This window comes from Rhinopithecus roxellana, chromosome 6 (assembly GCF_007565055.1).
Source record: "Rhinopithecus roxellana isolate Shanxi Qingling chromosome 6, ASM756505v1, whole genome shotgun sequence".
NCBI lineage: Eukaryota > Metazoa > Chordata > Mammalia > Primates > Cercopithecidae > Rhinopithecus > Rhinopithecus roxellana.
This window is the reverse complement of record NC_044554.1, coordinates 3,952,573-3,972,655: the sequence shown is the minus strand read 5'-3', so window position 1 is coordinate 3,972,655 and position 20,083 is coordinate 3,952,573. Positions and strand designations below refer to the sequence as shown.

The following is a 20,083-nucleotide window of genomic DNA, read 5'->3' as shown; positions in this document are numbered from 1 at the left end:
AAGACCTTGAGGAGTTCTCTTTCTTTAGAGTTTGGCTACATATTTTAAAAGTTATTTTAGTACACTCTGTCCAGCATTTCTAAATAATCATATCAAGAGTGGAATATTTTACATGGCATTTCAGCCTGCCCTATTGCCCTCAGCCCTAAATTCTGAAATGCATTCATCCCGAGAAGCTTCCATAGTATCACTCATGCTCACATAAGATGTTCAGTGGCCGGGTCTCAGCAACCTCTCCCGACACATGGAAAGCAGAAGCTCCCTGGAGGCGTAGGCAGGGTTCCAACATGGCTCACATTCAGGAAGGAAAGCCTGAGAAACTGCACCAACAGGAACGCAGCTGGGAGTCAATCTACTGAGACTGAGAATCGGGCTTCCTAAGAAAGGAACACCAGCATGTTGGTGGACACTGACAAAGACCCTTTGCTTGGTCCAAATTTATTTATTTTTATTTTTAAGAATATTTTAACTTTTATTTTAGGATTAGAGGTATATGTGCAGGCTTGTTATATAGGCAAACTCGTGACTCGGGGGTTTGGTGTACAGATGAATTCGTCACCCGGGTACTAAGCGTAGTACCAACAGTTTTGTTTTGTTGTTGTTTTGTTTTTGCCCTGGGCCTCTCCTCCCACCCTCCACCCTCACGTAGGCCCCAGTGTCTGATGCTCCTCTCTTTCTGTCTATGTGTTCTCATTATTTGACTTCCACTTATAAGTGAGAACATGTGGTATTTGGTTTTTTGTTTCTGTATTAGTTTGCTGAAGATAATGGCCTCCAGTTCTATCCATGTTCCTGCAGAGGACATGACTTCATTTTTGTTTATGGCTGCACAGTGTTCCATGGTGTACATGTCCTGCAGAGGACATGACTTCCTTCTTGTTTATGGCTGCACAGTGTTCCATGGTGTATATGTACACACTTTCTTTATCCAGTCTACCGTCGATGGGCATTTAGGTTGATTCCATGTCTCTGCTGTTGTGAATAGTTCTATAGTGAACATATGTGTGCATGTGTCTTTGTGGCTGAGCAATTTATATTCTTTGGGGTATGTACCAGTAGTGGGATTTCTGGGTCAAATGGTAGTTCTGTTTTTAGGTCTTTGAGGAATCTCCATATTGCTTTCTACAATGGTTGAACCTAATTTACACTCCTACCAGCAATGTATAAGCGTTCCCTTTTCTCCACAGCCTCATCAGCATCTGTTGTTTTTTTGTTTTTAATAATAACCATTCTGACGGGTGTGAGATGGTGTCTCATTGTGGTTTTGATTTGCATTTCTCTGATTAGTGATATTGAGCATTTTTTCATATGCCTGTTGGCCGCATGTATGTCTCCTTTTGAAAAGCGTCTGTTCATGTCCTTTGCCCACTTTTTAATGGAGTTGTTTATTTTTTGTTTGTATGTTTGTATAAGAGCCTTGTAGATTCTGGATATTAGATCTTTGTTAGATGTATATTTTGCTTTTTTTTTTTTTTTGAGAGAGTCTCGCTCTGTTGCCCAGGCTGGAATGCAGTGGCACGATCTTGGCTCACTGTAAGCTCTGCCTCCCAGGTTCACGCCATTCTCCTGCCTCAGCCTCCCGAGTAGCTGGGACTACAGGTGCCCGCCGCCACGCCTGGCTAATTTTTTTGTATTTTAGTAGAGACGGGGTTTCACCATGTTAGCCAGGATGGTCTTGATCTCCTGAACTGGTGATCTGCCTGTTTCGGCTTCCCAAAGTGCTGGGATTACAGGCATGAGCCACCGCGCCCAGCCAGATGTATATTTTGTAAATATTTTCTCCTCTTCTGTAAGTTGTCTGTTTACTTTGTTGATGGTTTCTTTTGCTGTGCAAAAGCTCTTTAGTTTAATTAGGTCCCATTTGTCAATTTTTGCCTTTGTTGCAATTGCTTTTAGCATTTTTGTCGTGAAATCTTTGCCAGTTTCTATGTTCCAAATGGTATTTCCTAGGTTATCTTCTAGGGTTTTTATAATTTTAGATTTTACATTTAGGGCTTTAATCCATCTCGAGTTGATTTTTGTATGTGGTATAAAGAAGAGGTCATGTTTCGATCCTCTGCATATGGCCAGCCTGCTATTCCAGCACCATTTATTGATTAGGGAGTCCATTTTTGGTTGCTTGTTTTTGTCAGTTTTGTCAAAGATCAGATGGTTGTTGGTGTGCGGCTTTATTTCTGGGCTCCCTATTCTGTTCCATTGGGTCTATGTGTCTGTTTTTGCACCAGTACCATGCTGTTTTGGTTACTTTAGCTTTGTAGTATAGTTTGAAGTCTGGCAATGTGATTCCTCCAGTTTTGTTCTTTTTGGTTAGAATTGCCTTGACTGTTCGGGCTCTTTTTTGGTTCAATGTGAACTTTAGAATAGTTTTTTCTATGTCTGTGAAGAATATCATTGGTAATTTGATAGGAATAGCACTGAATCTGTAACTTGCCTTGGGCAGTATGGCCATTTTAACGATATTGATTCTTATATCCATGAGCATGGAATGTTTTTCCGTTTGTTTGTGTCATCTCTGATTTATTTGAGCAGTGTTTTGTAGTTCTCATTGTAGAGATCTTTCACCTCTCTGGTTAGCTGTATTCCTAGATTGTGTGTGTGTGTGTGTGTGTGTGTGTGTGTGTGTGTGGCAGTTGTGAATGGGATTGCATTCCTGATTTGGCTCATGGCTTGGGTGCTGTTAGTGTATAGGAATGCTACTGATTTTTTGCCTTTTATTTATCTTGCCTGATTGCTCTGTTGGCCCAAATTTAGTTAAGCTGTTCGACCTTCTCCTAGGCCCATCTGTGCCCTTCTTTGTAAAATCCAGTTTTAGCAAAGAACCATGTTAAGTCAGTTTAGCAAGAACTGTTCCCCCACCCATCCTTGATATCTGGTCACCCTCAATATCTGATTGGGTCCCTCATGCTTTACCACCTCCCAGGTGGTGCCAGTCACCCTGGCCTGCCTGCAGCAAGAACTCTGTTAGGGGGTTTATCCAGAATCTCCTGACCCTGACATTTCCTCTTAGTAATGCTCCATCCACTCACCCCTACCTTGCTTTTTGGTTATGGATCCCCAACCTCCTGTGCTGTGTCTGGAGCTGAGTCAGCCTCCCTTCCCCGCCACAAGGCCCCGTTTTCATGGCCCCTACACCTATTGTGTTGGTCCTGAATAAAGTCTTCCTTACTGTGCTTTTAACAGGTATCACTGAATAATTTTTTCTTTAACAGTCATGGTGTTGCGATCCAACAGAAACAGATTCATCATGGGACCCCTGGGCCTTTATCCAGGACCCTAAGGGTGCGCCTTTGAAGCTTTGTCTTCACTCCTGACTGAGTGGGGTCCATTGGTGAGTCAGACTCTTGAACCAAATGTGTGTTGAAGGTAGTCAGTACAGATTTAGATTCTTCAGGTATGAGTATCTCTCTGAGGCTGCGTGAGTCTCAGGCTTCTTTAGAAAGGTAACTGTGGGGCTGGAAGTACCTTCCTCCTGGCTGTCTTTCCTGAGTGAGAATTATTCTCTCAATTTCTGGGCTGGAAGTACCTTCTCCTGGCTCTCCTTCCTGATGAGGATTTTTTTTTCTCATTCCCTGGGCTGGAAGTACCTTCTTCTTGGCTCTTTCCTGAGTGAGAATTATTCTCTCATTCCTTGGGCTGGAAGTCCTTCCTTCTGTCTCTCTTTCCTGAATAAGGATTTGTCTCTCATTCCCTGGGCTGGAAGTACCTTCCTCCTGGCTCTCTCTGAGGACCCCCTCTTCTCTCTGTTGTCTGTTTTCCACCAGCTCCTGCTTCTCCCGCGGGGACTTCTCCGTCACTTGGAATCCCTCTTCCCACACCCCGGCTGACTCTGAGCTCTGCTACCTCTGTCCACCTCTGCCAGGCTCTTTCTCCCTCCCCACTCCAGCCCCTCTAGACTCCTACTGGGGTCTAAAGGGATCCACTGGGGGCTCAAGGGACTCAAGAGTGAATTCCACTTGAGGCAGAAAAGAGGAAAAAGAAACTCTTTGGAACTGGGCAAGTGAAAAATCCTAAAGGCCTTCTCCACAAATGTTGGTAAATAGCTGTATCCCTTATTAAGTAGGTAACCTCAACTTGTTCCATTTTCATCAGAAACACAATTTATATAAAATATTAAGTGGAGATAAACCAATGAGTTTGTATGTATTAGTCTGTTTTACTGCCTCATGACTAAAATTTTGAAAAATTAAAAGATCTTCTTGCATCCATCTGTACATTTAAGTATGGATCTATATATATATGTTATGTGTATGTGATAATTTTCTATCTCTGTGTGATGCTGTCAACATATATAAAAGAGCTCTATTTGATTCGCTTAAAATAAGCACTATATAAAGCATTATCTCAGAAAATAGAAACAAACTTAATTGCCCTTTAGCTCATGTGACTTGCGTAATTCTTTAAAAATAAACTAGTTTTATAATTACTGACAAAAATAAAAATAGAAATATCTTCAAAATTGTCAGCATTAAATATAATACAGACATACAATTTTGTCTGTTTTTGCTGGACAGGTTTGTGTTGTCTCTATTAGATGTTTAAAGCCATAAATTATAAATCCAACTGTACAGTGCAATGCATAGTAAAAATGAGTTGCTTAATTGCTTGATGCATGTCAGTTGTGAAAGGAAAAAAAGGAGGCTGTAAAAGTGTTGTGAAAATCTTATCTTGTGTGGTCAAAACTGACTGAAAATGGACAACTTCACTTATAAGGTTTTACGAAAAATTACTTTTAGTTGTACATTGATGCAAAAGTAGAATTTGGCCTTATCTGTTAAAATGACAAATTTTTCTTGGAGTATTGGTCTGAGGACATGAAGGGTTTTCCTTGTTTTTTAAGTAATTGACCTAGGAAACAAAGATTTTGTGTTTTATCCAGATAATTTCTTGTGTTTCATACTGTCCTTTATTAGGTCTTTGATTACTTAAGAAAAGCAAATCTTCTAAATATTAAAAGAACTAAGTTCTTGTTTACAACTATGTAACCTTTTGTATTTGCCTTTAAATATTTTATCACTTTGATTAAATAATCAATATCATATTTAATAAAGTGTTTTAAACTTTTTGACATTTTTGTACAATCTTCCCAAAATCAAATTCTAAGTTAAGTCTTTCTGACCTCAAATTAACTTTGGGGTTTTCCAGTTGGGCCCCTGGAAGGTCAAGAGATGTGTCTCTCACCTTGTAATAGAGTAATATTAAACAATTATTCTTATTTTATATGTTAAATTATGCAGGAAGCATTTCCAAATAAATCTTCTGTGAGTTCTATTTATGGGCATGTTATTGATATGAATGTTCCAAAAATTGTATGACATTTCTAGAAATCAAATGTGTTAGTCAAAATTGTGGTTATATTAAAATGTTGTATACTACACAAATAACCAAATTTCCTTGCCAATCGCATCATTATTAAAATAAACTCATCAGATTTTTAACCACGATTGTTTCAAGTCTCTGTCATTCGTAGACAGCTATTCTTTTACCTTAATTCTTCTCTAAAAGCATTTGCCATTAGTTACAGTCCAAGATGACTTCTTCAAAAAGAAATCACGGAAAGTACTCTGATAAGCACTCTGAAATACTGGCTTCTGACAACTTTTAAGATGCCACTGGGCTGAGTAAGAATTTCCAGAACTCTAATGAAGAAACCAGTGAGTTCATAAGATTGCTAACTAAGATCACGCAGGACAGAATTAAGTACATGGGACTAAGTACACTGATGAGGATATTTTAAAATGACTTTTTGCTGGAAATATTGGTGGTTCTTTAAATTTTTTGTTTTAATTGATTTAAGATTTTTTTTACCCTCTCTATAGTTTACAGAAGTTCAGTAAAGTATACTTTTGTGAATAGAAACTGAAACAATTACTTTTTCTACTTACCTGATCCATCTAGATTTCAGAAACTGAGTATTCTTATTTTTGTGGCAATATAGTTATTTGCATAAGTTTGGTAAGAATCTGTTGTCCTTGTACTAAGACATAACTAGAAACGCTGGTTATATTACCAAGGCTTTGACTGGTATATCATATTTTCAGATATGACTAGACAACTTTAAGAAACTGAGGTTGACTTTATGGGGCCAATAAAGCCCCACTGGAAAAGCTGCCCCGTTTCCAGCATTACAAGTGGTAAGGGATGTCACTTCTTGGCAGGCCCAAGAAACAGGATATTTTGGGAACCTTGAGAAGAGAGAATTCGCCCAAATCTATAGGTGCTACACATGCAGCCTGAAGCAAGGCCTTGGTGAGGGTTCGCAGCCTCAAGAGTCTTTACCAGTCCAATCTGAGACTCTTTATCAAAAGTCCCAGCAAAGCAAACTTTAAAAAGCCTGTCAGTCACTATTCTTGTTGCGGTGATACAAATAATCAAGACAAGTTTATGAGACTAAACTTATTTTGCAAACAAATCTGTCTAACTTTGATTATTTTGGTTAGAAATGAAGGTGATTTGAGAGAGGAAAATTATGTTTCAGGAGAAAACTATAGTGCACCCACTGTTAGATTCTGGCCTCTTTGGGGTTTTGCTATGTACCTGTAACCTGAAATGGATCCTGAATTCTTCTTGTTTCCTCCAACATCTGACTACAACTTTCCAAACTATTATTTCCCATTTTCTTCCATTCTTCAAATTTGGAATTGTTGCCTTTTTCCTGAAGTCTTGCAAGCTGGAGCTGGATGACTTGATATAAACCTCAGCAGCTCATATGGATGACTTTCATGGCATCCAAACTGCAAACCAGGGAGCTCTGTCGTTTATAACGGCCTGCTCCCCTCCAGCCAAAGATGCGTCGGCCCAGCATCTAGAAAGCTTCTGCACTGCCTGCCCTCTGGGCTCAGAATCAGAGTTCATAGTTTGTTCCAACTATTTTTCTTTTTCTTTCTCTTTTTCTTTTTGTAGAAACTAAATTCCCCTCACTAAAGGCCTGATGCCTCACACCATCCAGCTGAACTCCTCTACCACCAAGCCTTGGCTGGTGACTCTGCCAGTCCTTACTGAACAAAAGGCAACCAAATAAGAAAGGGAGCTTATATTTTTCAAAGGAAAGAAGAGAACAAAGGTGTAAAGATTCTCTGTTTGACCAACCTTTAGTCGGGCTTCGGAACCTTCTTCTAGGCCCGTCTGTGTACGTCCTTGTAAAGTGACATTTTCAGAAAGAATCCTGCAAAGTCAGTTTAGCAAGAGCCCATCCCCGCCCCGATTCTTGATTTCTGATCACCTTGATATTTTTCACCCTCAATATCTGATTGGGTCCCTCATCCTCCACCATCCCCAGGTGATGGCGGTCACCCTGGCCTGCCTTCAACAAGAACCCTGTTAGGTGGCTTTAGCCAGAAGCCCCTGACCCTGAGACTTCCTCTTGGTAACTCTCCATCCACTCACCCCAGCCCACTCCTTGGCTGTGAAGGCTCGCTGCCCGTGTGGTGTTTGGAGCTGAGCCCTGCTAGGGTTTGAGTATTGGACTCTGCAAACCTCATGTTGAAATCTGATGCCCGCTGTTGGAGGTGGGGCCTAATGGGAGGTTTTGGGGTCATGGGGGTGGATCCCTAGATTAATGCTCTGGGTTGGGGGACAAGTTCTTACCCTGGCAGTTCCCATGAAAGCTGGTTGTTAAAAAGAGCCTGGCCCTCCCTCCATGCCATCTCCTGCTTCTTCTCTCTCCATCTGAGCGCTGCACACACACGGGGCCTCCCCAGATGCAGACACTGGCGTCATGCTTCTTATATGGCCTGCAGAGCTGTGAGCCAAAAACCTTCTTTATAAATTACCAGCCTCAGGTGTTCCTTCATAGCGATGCGAAATGGACAGAGATGAGCCCAGTCTCCCTCCCCCACTGCAAAATCCCCCCCGAGCTTTCCCTGTACCAATTGCACTGGTCCTAAATCAAGTCTTCCTTCCTGTGCTTTAGCAAGTGTCATTCAATATTTGATTCTTCAACACCAAGCCCCTCTAGTTGGAGGGCACTGCTTAGGCGTTACTTGATTTTGGGATGAGCCGACTCTGCTGTCCTCTGTCTCTCAGTGTTGCCAGCGGAGATAGCCGAGGGCAGGATGGACGGTTGGCCGCTGCACCACCCCCAGAGTGCCTGCCTCTCTGGTCACAGTTTGAATATTCCCGCTGCATTTTCCTGCCAGGTGGAGGGTGTGACTGTGTGGCTGGTGGGGACGAGGTCTCCCTTCCCACCAAGGACCGAAGGACAGTCCTTAGACGGAATCGGAGCTCTAGATGAGAAACATGGTGAGCCTCACTGGGTCAGTGCCCGTTGTTAGCTTCTAGGACTGAGAATGGGGAGGGAGGGGGCATCACCCACCCCAGGGTGCCCAATCCAGGTGGTGCCAGTGCACAGAGGGGCACAGAGGGTGTGTGGGCATGGATGCGACCTGAGGCTCATTACTGCGACTGTTTAATCCTGTTTGAAAGATGAAACCTCAGTGACACCCTGGCCCTTTGTACACATCTAATGCTACAGATAAAGTGGCAACATGACCTGGAGTTCTAGGAAACGCCCATGCTTTGTTCCAGCATCTAAATACCTGTCCAGTGGCTTAGGAAACAGACAGATGGAGACAATTGTTTCTCCTCCCCAAATAAAGATCACCGGAATGTGAAATCAGAAGTTTAATATGACACAATTAAACATATTTATATATCTCACACCGGAGGTTTCTCTTCAAACATAAGGAGTTAGAAATTACAAGTAGGTATATGCTTCCTATATTCAGATAAATTCATTTCTATTAATTAAATTCCAGATAAAGAGAAGTAATTTTGGAAAAGAAATGATAGCTATATTAAAGCAGATATTCATTACAATACCATGTAGAGACATAAGCAATATTTCGGCATCATTCTGTCCGCTCAGTAGGCCGCATTCCCTCTGGTACGGCCTTTGGAGAGTACAGTCTATCTAAGATGGAGGAAAGCTGTGGGAAGGGCCGGAGGGAGATGCGTTTTCTATCCTTAACCCCACACAGGAAATCTGCAGCCCACACAGCTGCCTCTGCATCGCCTTCCATGTGATCATCCTGGGTTTAATGAAGTGAATTGTCCTATTTCTGGGGTAGGGGTAATGGCGAATCTGATACTCAAATGTTATTTTGCCAAATCCGAGTCTCTATGTGCTTAGGTTTACATGATGTCAGAACATGTAGTTCCCTTCCAGGCTCTAAGCAGTGCGTGCAGGTCGCCCTGATCTCCTCCTCTCCTGCGAGGGAAATCCTCGCAGCCCTCTCTGGGTCGCCCTGATCTCCTCCTCGGCCCTCTCTGGGGCCCCACAGGTCCGTGATGTGCCTGGAGGAGCCAGCGGGGGCCTGGCAGGGTTCATGTGCTCTTGGGGACCCTCACAGCTTGCTCAATGCCCAGATTGGTTCTTCCTGGTTCTGGTTATCTCACAGGTAAGCGTTCACGGGGGCGTCTGCTTTCATAATGTAGAAATCAATATTTTAGCATTAAAAACATATCTCAATGTTGGGGGTGCATCTGTAACTTTGCAAAGGTGAGGTCAGGGGAGTGCCAGCCTCAAGTGGGCACTACCCAGGGGGTGGACAGGTGTCTGCCCCCGGGGGGCCCCTGAATCTCTCTGCTTGGGGTGACAGGTGTGGCTGATGGGGGCCGTCCATGGTGCCCAGGGCAGTGTTGATGGAGATGCAGTGAGGTGCTGTGATTCTCACTTGCCCCGAAGCTGCACGATGTTCAGTTCTAACCCCGCGGCTTCTCTCAGTGATAGATTGTCTTAAAGACAAATGCCAAATGTGCCTTCTGCGCCGGGCAGCCTCACTGAGTGCTGCCAGCTTCCCCGGCCCCTCTTGCACAGCAGATCCACCCTCCTGAAAGCGGCAGATGACAAGCACACTCTTCCTGCAAACTGCCTCGAACATACCGGCTACTGCATTGTTCACGCAACATTACTTGCAACTAAGAATGTGAATGGGTGCTTTAAGAAAAAGTATTTTTTTTAAGGAAGTGAAAATCGATGAACTGATTCTCCTCCACCTATAACTGGATTTTTCCACAAATCTCTCTTTATTATTGTTTGATTAAACAAAAATACACATTTTAATTGCTAAACTGCGCTGACTACGGGAGAGCTAAGGGCCCTATTACTATGCAGTTATAATAGAAGAGACACAATTAAAGTCAGATCACGATTCCTGACGACATCCGTGGGGTGGGGGCTCCCCCGAGGCCCCGAGGCCGCCGCTCACTGGGGAAGGGCCTTGAGGATGGCGTTCACCTCTTCAGCCACGGCTGTCAGCGCAAACTCAAACTGCTCCTGCAGGGCGAGAGAGGAGAGAAGTGCCAATGAGATGGCGTCCTCCCCCCACTCCTGCCACAGCGTCGGCTCCCTGCAAATGAGAGCTGTGTCCCCACTTCCCAACGCAGCATCAGCTCCGTGGCCGTTTCACAGAAAGAAATTGTTTAGCAAAAAAGGCAAAAGGCTCAGATTTCCTTAGAAAGGAAAGTGTACCTTTTGGTGCATCCAACCATGGACACACGTTGGAACTTCTCTTGCACTAGAAAGCCTATATTTCCCCCTGTGGGGAGAAGCTGCCCACAGAAGCAGCGAGAAGGAAACGGCTCCCTGCGTCCTGCCCTGTCCTTCTGACACTACGACTCCACGATTCCTCCTCACGGTCGCCTGCCTTGGTGGAGGGAGTGAGGGGCAGGTGCAGACACCAGACAGATGTCACGATTAAAAGTCACAATGAGGGCCACGCTTGGGCGTTTCCTGTCCTCAGAAGTGGGGCGTTTCATCGCTTTCGAAATCCACCTGTTACTCAGACCAGACCCACTCCGTTCCATATGCTGAGAAACCTCCCCTTGTCCACACCCCTCCTGGCTCAGGGCACGTGCACGTCCACAGCCACTTGGGCAGGCACACCTGAGGGGCACCCCTCCCTCCACGGACAGCCTGCCAAGAGCATCCAGTGAGTGTGAAGGACGTGTTCACAATGCCAGGACTATTCGCTCCTCCAAAGACCAGGCCTTAGCGCCGGAGAGCGTATCTGCCTCCTCTCCCGCAGGTGAGGTAGATAGATGCTCATTTCTGCTTGCTCTTCAGTTTCCACCTCAAAACACCGCTATGGAAAACTCGAAAGCAGGCCAGCAGCACTCCAGCTACAGCCAAGAACGCGTGGACGGTAACAACATGCAGGCTGTTACCCAGCTAACAACTTTGGGAAGGAAAGCCCTGTGGACGGCTTCAGTACTTGATCATTTAAGGAACAGGGTAGCCCTGAACCAAAAATGGTAATTTCCATTTTTGAATGTTTAGTGCATAACAGAAACATGGAAAATAGCTTGAACCAAGACATCAGAAAGTCAAAATAATGTGATGCTCATTTTGAGACAAAAGACAGTTTCTCCTTTCATATTCCTCTGCCCTGATGCTGACGGAATGGTCTGCTGGGGACTCTACTGGCCTTTGGCAGTGTGGCCACGTGGCCTCTTAGGGGATGTGTTAGAATCTATTATTAAAGGAGGCAACTGAGTGTGGCGGCCACGTCAGGGTGGGAGCCGGGGAGATGCGTCTGCCTGCGCCCCGTCTCTCTCCCCTCTGCACTGCCAGAGGGCACCTTTCTGCTCCTCAAAATCATGTGGGAGCTGCCCCTGTCGGGGCACGGGCTCAGGTCAGGCTGTGGCGGGAAGGTCCGCAAACGTTCTGTCGAAATGCTGACTCCTGCCCCTCCCACAAGGAAGGTGCCGTTTAGGGGATCCAGGCTAAATACGCATCAACAGCCACCCAGGCCAGTTCTTCCCCAGTGCTGGGCTGCCAGTGCCCTGAGGCTTTGTGAGGGCTTGGAAATGCCGAAAATTAAGCCTGGCTTTTTGGGAAGCGAAATGTAAGTGTCGTCTATCTATTTACATCTTCCCACACACTGGAAATCTAGCCTGAGAAATGATCTTTAAAGGGAAGAATAGAGAAGCACTGCCGCCCCGCCGCCCCGCCGCCCGCAGCCCCGCAGCCCCGCCGCCCCGCCGCCCCGCAGCCCCGCAGCCCCGCCCGCAGCCCCGCAGCCCCGCAGCCCCGCCGCCCCGCCGCCCGCCGCCCGCAGCCCCGCAGCCCCGCCGCCCGCAGCCCCGCCGCCCGCAGCCCCGCAGCCCCGCAGCCCCGCAAGCCTCCGCCCGCAGCCCCGCAGCCCCGCAGCCCCGCCGCCCCGCCGCCCGACGACACAGAAGCACGCAGCCCGCCGCCCCGCAGCCCCGCCGACGCAGCCCCGCGCACCGCCGCCGCAGACCCGCAGCCGCAGCCCGCAAGACCCGCAGCCCGCAGACCCGCCGCCCGCAGCCCCGCAGCCGCAGCCCAGCAGCCCCGCGCCCACGCCGCGCCGCCCCGCCGCCCCGGCCGCCCGCAGCACCGCCGCCCGCCGCCCGCCGGCCCCGCGCACCGCCGCCCGCCGCCCCGCACGCCCGCCGCCCGCGCCCGCCCGCCCCGCGCCCGCCCCCGCCGCCCCGCCGCCCGCCCCGCCGCCCCGCCGCGCCGCCGCCCCGCCCCGCCGCCCCGCCGCCCGCCGCCCGCGCCCCGACGCCGGAAGCCCCGCGCCTCCCCGCCCGCAGCCCGCCGCCCCGCCGACCGCCGCCCGCCGCCCCGCAGCCCGCCGCCCCCGCCCGCAGCCCCCCCCCCAGCCCCGCAGCCCCCCGCCCAGCCCCCCCGCCCCGCCGCCCCCCGCCCCCGCCCGCAGCCCGCAGCCCAGCCGCCCGCAGCCCCCCGCCCGCAGCCCCGCCTCCCCGCCGCCCGCACCCCCCGCCAGCCCCCCCCCGCAGCCCCGCCGCCCCGCCGCCCCGCCCCCGCCGCCCCACGGCCCGCCGCCCCCGCCCCCGCCGCCTCCCCGCCCCCCGCCCGCAGCCCCGCATCCACGCCGCCCCGCCCGCCCCGCAGCCCCGCCGCCCCCGCCCGCAGCCCGCCCCCCGCCCGCAGCCCCGCCGCCCCCAGCCCCACGCCCGCCCCCCCGCCCCCCGCCCCCCCGCCCCCCGCCCGCAGCCCCGCACCCCGCCGCCCCGCCCCGCAGCCCCCCGCCCGCAGCCCCGCCGCCCCGCAGCCCCGCCCCCGCAGCCCCGCCGCCCCCCGCCCGCAGCCCCCCCCCGCAGCCCCGCCGCCCGCCGCCCGCCCGCCCGCCCCCGCAGCCCCCCGCCCCCCGCAGCAGCCCCGCAGCCCCGCGCCCCCCCGCCGCCCGCAGCCCCCCGCCCGCAGCCCCGCACGCCCGCCGCCGCCCGCCCGCAGCCCCCGCCCGCCGCCCCCGCCCAGCCCCGCAGCCCGCACAGGCCCCGCCAGCCCCGCCGCCCCGCCGCCCGCCGCCCCGCCGCCGCAGCCCCGCCGCCCCGCAGCCCCGCCCGCCCCGCCGCCCCGCAGCCCCCGCCGCAGCCCCCCGCCCGCAGTCCCGCGCCCCGCCGCCTCCCCGCCCCCGCCCGCAGCCCCGCCGCCCCGCCGCCCCCGCCGCCCCGCCCGCCCGCAGCCCCGCCGCCCCGCCGCCCCGCAGCCGCAGCCCCTCCCGCCCGCCAGCCCCGCCGCCTCCCCCGCCCCCCGCCCGCAGCCCCCCCGCCCCGCCGCCACGCCGCCCCCGCCCGCCAGCCCGCCGCCCCGACGCCCCGCCGCACGCAGCCCCGCAAGCCCCGCCGCCCCCCGCCCGCAGCCCCGCCGCCCCGCCGCCCCCCGCCGCCCCCCGCCCCGCCGCCCCGCCCGCCCCGCCGCCCCGCCGCCCACCGCCCACGCAGCCCGCACGCCCCGCAGCCCCAGGCCGCCGCTTCCACCCCCGGGGCCGGGTGCCAATCCCGCAGAGCTGCCCGGCCTCTCACACAGCCACTTGCGGCATCCAACAGGAAAGCCCAGTATCCACGCTACGGGGGAGGGGACGGGCAGGGGGAACCCCACCAGGTCTGGATCGTAACTGTTTCCAAGACTGCACAGTCACCGGACAGAGCAGCAGGAAGGGAAACGGGCCGCGGAGACACGTGCTCTACTCACTGGCCATGTTTGACAATTGTGACCGCACTGTTGGGCTCAAAGGAGAAGCAGCCCCGCCGGGCGTCTGGGCTGGTGTGTGCCGAGCACCTTACTCAGAGCCCGCTGGGCCCTGTGGGCGTCGGTTGGCAGGAGGAGGGGGCGCTTCCCGGAGGGTGTTGTGAGCCTCAGAGCTGGCGTTTGAGGGGACGGGGCTTCTGGATCATCTTGTCCTTTATCGTGAAGCGTCAGCCGCGTGCAGCACCGGGATGCAGCGCTCATGCCCTGTGGGTCCTCGAAGGCCTGCGGCCACGTTCTGAGCAGCATCCGCTGAGCAAGTGTCACCTAGACCCGCACCCTAGATCCCGGGTAGGCGGGGAAAACCCTAGCCTTTGGCGAACTTCTATGATAGGAGTTTATTTCAAAGGAGTAACACAATTGCAAAGGATGACCAGACGACCGTCTTAGCCTAAACTGCATCTCAGTGCCAGCAGTCTGAGTGGGAGGGGCGCAAAGCCTCCTAGGTTTGCAAAGACAGGACATTTGAGAGGCCAAGTCAGGACATTCTAAGCAAGAAAGCATTTTTGAACATATACTAAAATAAAATTTGAGGCCTGCCAGAGAAAGATCCCAACGGCTTCTTCCAGTGGAACTGTACCCCATGGAGAAGTGGCTGAGGCGGGACAGCCCAGCCAGGCTCAGGCCAGGTCACCACCCCTGGGTCCATGCTGGACAGCGAGTGGGAACGCCCCTTCTCAGGCTGTCCTGGGGCAACCACAGGGTGCCCACATAGCTGGTGGAGGGATGGAGGCTGCAGGAGCCACCGTGGCTCTCAGACACCCGCTGCTGGGGTTAGGGTCAGCCAGGGCTGGAAGCCGTGGAGCTTTGTGGAGGCCGCTTGGATTTCTATTTGTGCTTATGTTTATATTTGTAATTCTTCAGGTGTAAACAAAGGCCTGGGTGGAGATAGGAACCTTAAAGGGGGCCTCAGTGAACGTGTTGCTGAGCCACCTGTGCCCTCCAGGACGCTGCACACACCCGTGTGGGGCGGCTTCCCCCAGCACCTCTCAAAAGGGGGTGAGGACGACACACTTTCCTGTGTCTGTCACCTTCAGCTTCTCTTTTCACAAAAGTAGACCAGCTCCAAGCCACACCGTGAGAGTTGAGCCCTGCCCAAGTTAGGGACTAGGCATTGTGTGTGTGTACACCGGGGCAGAGGGACAGAGATGGAGAGACAGAGAGAGATGGAGACAGATGGAGAGAGACAGAGAGAGGTGGAGAAAGACAGAGAGAGGTGGAGAGAGATGGAGAGAGGTAGAGACGGAGAGAGGTGGAGAGAGACGGAGAGAGGTAGAGATGGAGAGAAGTGGAGAGAGATGGAGAGAGGTGGAGAGAGATGGCGAGAGGTGGAGAGAGGTGGAGAGAGATGGCGAGAGGTGGAGAGAGGTGGAGAGAGGTGGAGAGCTACAGAAATGAACAGTTTCAATGGCACGGGAGGCCTTGGGAGAGGTGGGCTGCGGGCCTGAGGCTGGGCGTGAGCGTGGACTGCACTATGCATGACGGAATCCGTGTCTGTCACTCCAGTGCTGTGCTGGATTGGGAAGATAGGAGCATGTCTGGGCCATGCCCTGCTTCTGGGACCGAGGACTACACCGGGTACATCTGAGGAGGAGGCTGAGGTCAGGCTTTAGGACAAGGGGCTGGCATAGAAGAAAATGGAGAAGGAAGAAACTAAAATGCAGATGTGAGATGGCAGGTTGGGGAGAGCGACGCACGGGCAGCACGTGGACATGCACGGGGCCTCCTGCCCAGTGAGGAAAGCATGGGGTCTCCTGCCCAGTGAGGGGGGCGCGGGCTTCTTGAGAAGTAGAGCCACTCATCACTGGCACTACTTGTGGAACTGACAAATGTAAAAGAGGAAACACCATTTTGGGCAGGAAAGTGTTAAGGTCCTTGGTTAAATGGGAAACTCTTGACACGTGTGGAGGGAAGGAAGGGAAGAACCGCTCTACCACAGATGCACAGATGGGAGAGAAGTGTGATTTGATTTCAGCCTTGTCTGCCATCCCTCATGTCTGCTGAGGGTGTGTGCACACGGGGGTGTGTGTGGGCGTGTGTGTGTGCATGCAGCTGTGTGTGGATGTGCACCGTGTGCGTGGGTGCGTGTGGGTGTGCAGCAGTGCAGGTGTGCATGGGTGTGTAGATGCGTGTGGGGGTGTGCACCGTGTGTACAGCTGTGGAGGTGTGTGGGTGTGCGCAGTGTCTGTGGCTGTGTGGGTGTGCACCCCGTGGGTGGGTGTGTAGGTGTGTGTGGGGTGTATGCATGGGTGTGTGCAGGTGTTTGGGTGTGTGCAGTGGGTGTGGCTGTGTGTGTGTAGGTGTTTGTGGGTGTCTGTGGGGGTGTGTGCAATGTGGGGGTGTGTGCAGTGTCCATGGCTGTGTAGGTGTGCACTCTGTACAGATGTGTGGGTGTGCACAGTGTGTGTGGCTGTGTGGGTGTGCACCATGTACATGGGTGTGTAGGTGTGTGTGGGTGTGTGTGGCTGTATGCATGGGTGTGTGCAGGTGTGTGTGTGCACAATGTATGGGTGTGTGTGGTTGTATGCATGGGTGTGTGCAGGTGTGTGGGTGTGCACAGTGTGTGTAGGTGTGTGGTTGTATGCATGGGTGTGTGCAGGTGTGTGGGTGTGCAGTGTGTGGGTGTGTAGATGTGTGTGGTTGTATGCATGGGTGTGTGCAGGTGTATGGGTGTGCAGTGTGTGTGGGTGTGTGGGTGTGTAGGTGTGTGGTTGTATGCATGGGTGTGTGCAGGTGTGTGGGTGTGCAGTGTGTGTGGGTGTGTAGATGTGCTTGTATGCATGGGTGTGTGCAGGTGTGTGGGTGTGCACAGTGTGTGTGTGTAGGTGTGTGTGGTTGTATGCATGGGTGTGTGCAGGTGTGTGGGTTTGCACGGTGTGTGTGGCTGTGTCGCCTCTGGCAGCTCGTGTGGTGTCAAATCCTGAGCTGCGGTTCAGCCTCTGGGTGCCTGGACTTTTTTCCTAAGATGACGGAGTTTGTGGTCAGGGACTGAGTGAAATATTTTCTATTCGACTCAAATTCCAGGGAGGAAACAGCTATCCCGAGGTTCTTTTTTACTGCAACGACGGTGTTTTGCTGTCGGGGCCTGTGGTCATCCCGGTCTCCGGGTGCTCATATCAACGGCTCATTCCTTCCTTGTCTTCAGTTCCAAATGAAGCAACGTGACTTCCTCCGTTCAAAGGAGCTGCAGATGCCTCCTCTTGGCTTCGTGGAAGAAAAGCATTCAGACTGGACAGCAGCATTGTGCCCAGATAATTTTCTATCTTTGTGAAATTGAACTTCTAGGGGAAGTTCAGTCTCGGGGTGATGTTGGGCAGCACAGTCATGGGTTGACAGTGACTTTCACGTGGTTCCCATTTCCTTATGCCTTGAAATTCCAGGAGCTGAATTTATGTGCATGCCCCAAGACGGCTCCTGAACACAAACCTTAAGGAAGAGGGGGAACTCCTCGGGACGCCCAGTCCAAGAAGGAAGCAGCTAGGAAGCTGACTTTGTAATCTGGAGTGCAGAAAACGGAGCTTCGGGTCACCAAGTGATCTGGGCAACAGGGCAAGAGTGCGTATGTGTCATCATCTTGCCATTTATTTATTTATTTTATATTGAAGTTCTGGGATCCACGTGCAGGGCAGGCAGGTTTGTTCCATAGGTAAGCGTGTGCCATGGTGGTTTGCCGCCCCCCATCAACCCATCACCGAGGAATTAGGCTCCGTATGCATTAGCTATTGATCCTGATGCTCTCCCTCTCCCTTCCCCACTGACAGGCCCCAGTGTGTGCTGTTCTCTTCCCAGTGTCCATGTGTTCTCATTGTTCAGCTCTCATTTACAAGTGAGAACAGGCGGTGTTTGGTTTTCTGTTCCTGCATTAGTTGGCTGAGGATAATGGCCTCTGGCCCCATCCATGTCCCTGCAAAGGGCATGATCTCGTTCCTTTTTATGGCTGCATATTATTCCACAGTGTATACGCACCACATTTGCTTTATCCAGTCTATCGTTGATGGGCATTTGGGTTGGTCCCAGGTCTTTGCTGTCATCTTGCCATTTCAAAATAGAGTAGAACGGAATACCTGGCATGTAATGATCGTGATTGTGGCTTTCTCCTTCTCTGATGAGTCCCCAAGCACCTCACTTCACGAAGGGTCTTGGGACCACCTTGCACGCCTCAGTCATCTGTGTGCCAGGAAGGGCTCGTTCTGGCAAACAGGATACACACAACGGAGGCCAGGAGGCTTTGCTCTTTGCAATGTTTTTTCACTTTTGGCAAGAAGATATCCCCTTGAGATGATTTTGCCCAGACCCATCCTAAAACCAGTGTGTGTTCTGGGCAAACTCACCTGTCCGGAGGGGAGGAGGCTGCCTGAGAGGCAGGCAGAGGCGTGGGGAGGAAACTAATTTGAATTTAGATTTCCTGGGACTTATCCCAGAGTGGGCCTCGGTGTGGAGTCACGATCACACCTGCCTGAGGTGGCGCTCGCTGTCCATTCCTGGTTATGCGTGCCCCGTTCTCCCAGCCTCCATGGCCTCCTCTGTCCAGTTCAGAGCCACCTGAAGCTCCCGGGATTCAGGGCCAGCCAGAAGGTGGTACGTGCCTGCCTTCACAAGGCCACCTCTTTTGCTGCTAGGCAGCCAGGCCAGGAGGATGGTCAGTGAGGCAAGGTGGACCCTTCCATGGATGGACCCTTCCATGGCATGAAACCTGGGAACTCCTTGGTACAGAGAGGCCAGACATACATCAACCTCACGTCCAGTTCTTGTTGAGACAAAGCTCACCCGAACTTTTTTGTTTTGACCACTGTTGCTGCTAGAACAGCAGCTGTCCCGTGTCACTTCCTCTCTTGACAGCCTCACAATACGTGCCAAGTGCTGTGGTGAACAAGCAGAAGGAAAGACCGACGTGCACAGTCCCAGCTTCTCCCTGAGAGACACTGAGTAACCACACAGGGAAAAATCATCACCCAGCCACGCAGAAACCTCCAGACACACGCCTCAGTGGGTTAGGGTTAGGGTTAGGGCTAGCGTTCCTCGTGAGGGACATTCCTGCACCCCCCCCCCCCCAGCCCGGACCACGGGGGACGTGGGACACACCTAGACAAGAGACGTTCCACAAAGACAGAGCAAGGCTGCTGGTGCTCTAGAAGACCTCACGGCCGTGAAGCGTCCCAGACAGCAGAGGAGCCATGAGCCCCTCGCATGGCCACCCCGGGCATGTCCTGCTCCAGGGGAAGTTCTCTGGTGGGGCACGGAGGGCATCGGGCTGGGACTATCGGTCAGTCAGTGGTTTGTTTCGATGCTGACTTCCTGGGTTTGGTCACTGCACTGTGGTTACGTGAGGTGTTCATATTTGGGGACACTAGGTGGAGGGTTGGTGGATTATTTCTGAGTTTTTTTTTTTCCCTCTGGAGGCTGAGGCAGGAGAATTGCTTGAACCTGCGAGGCGGAGGTTGCAGTGGGCTGAGATTTCACCACTGCACTCCAGCGTGGGTGACAGAGCGAGACTCCATCTCAAAAAATAAAACAAACAAACAAAAAAACCCAAAACAACAACAACAACAAAACCGAAGAAAATATACTGTCCCAAGACTTACAAAGAACTTTCACAAAATCACGTGATGGTGCTACCAGTTGCACAGAGAGGGCAAAGTGAAACGGAGGAGCAGAGAGGCCAAAGGCACGCCAAGCCCAGCCTCATGGCGAGAAGCCAGGCACACATCAACCTCACGTCCAGTTCTCGTTGAGCCAAAGCTCACCAAAATTTTTTGCTGTTGACCCCTCTTGCTGCAAACTGGGCCTCTTCAGCAAGTGTGAGCGATTCTGGGTGCTCCAGGATGCTGTGCCCTGGGTCCTCCACAAAGTACAGGCCCCGGAGCGGCCAGGCAGCACTCAGTGAGCTCAGAACATCTTCCGGAGGGCTCTGGGATTTATCGTCAACCTGTTTCTACAAAAATACAGCATTCTCCCCCCACCCCCAAATCTAGTGAATGGAAAGAGCCGGTGAATCGAGTTCCTACGACTTGAGATGTGGCTGCATCTGGAGGTGTTGCAGGATTCGTCAGTGGACCTCTGGGGGCC

General features: G+C 52.0%; 1 protein-coding gene across 1 annotated transcript in view; it reads right to left on the bottom strand.

The window, feature by feature from the left end:
• Nucleotides 1-10,000: 10,000 nt before the first annotated feature.
• Nucleotides 10,001-20,083, bottom strand: part of LOC104671765 (protein tyrosine phosphatase receptor type N2) — a 521,621-nt gene continuing 511,538 nt past the window's right edge. The window contains exon 14 of the mRNA XM_030932929.1: nucleotides 10,001-10,273. Coding sequence (XP_030788789.1) covers nucleotides 10,202-10,273 — 72 coding nt within the window. The 3' untranslated portion in view covers nucleotides 10,001-10,201. The remainder of the gene's footprint in view (nucleotides 10,274-20,083) is intronic.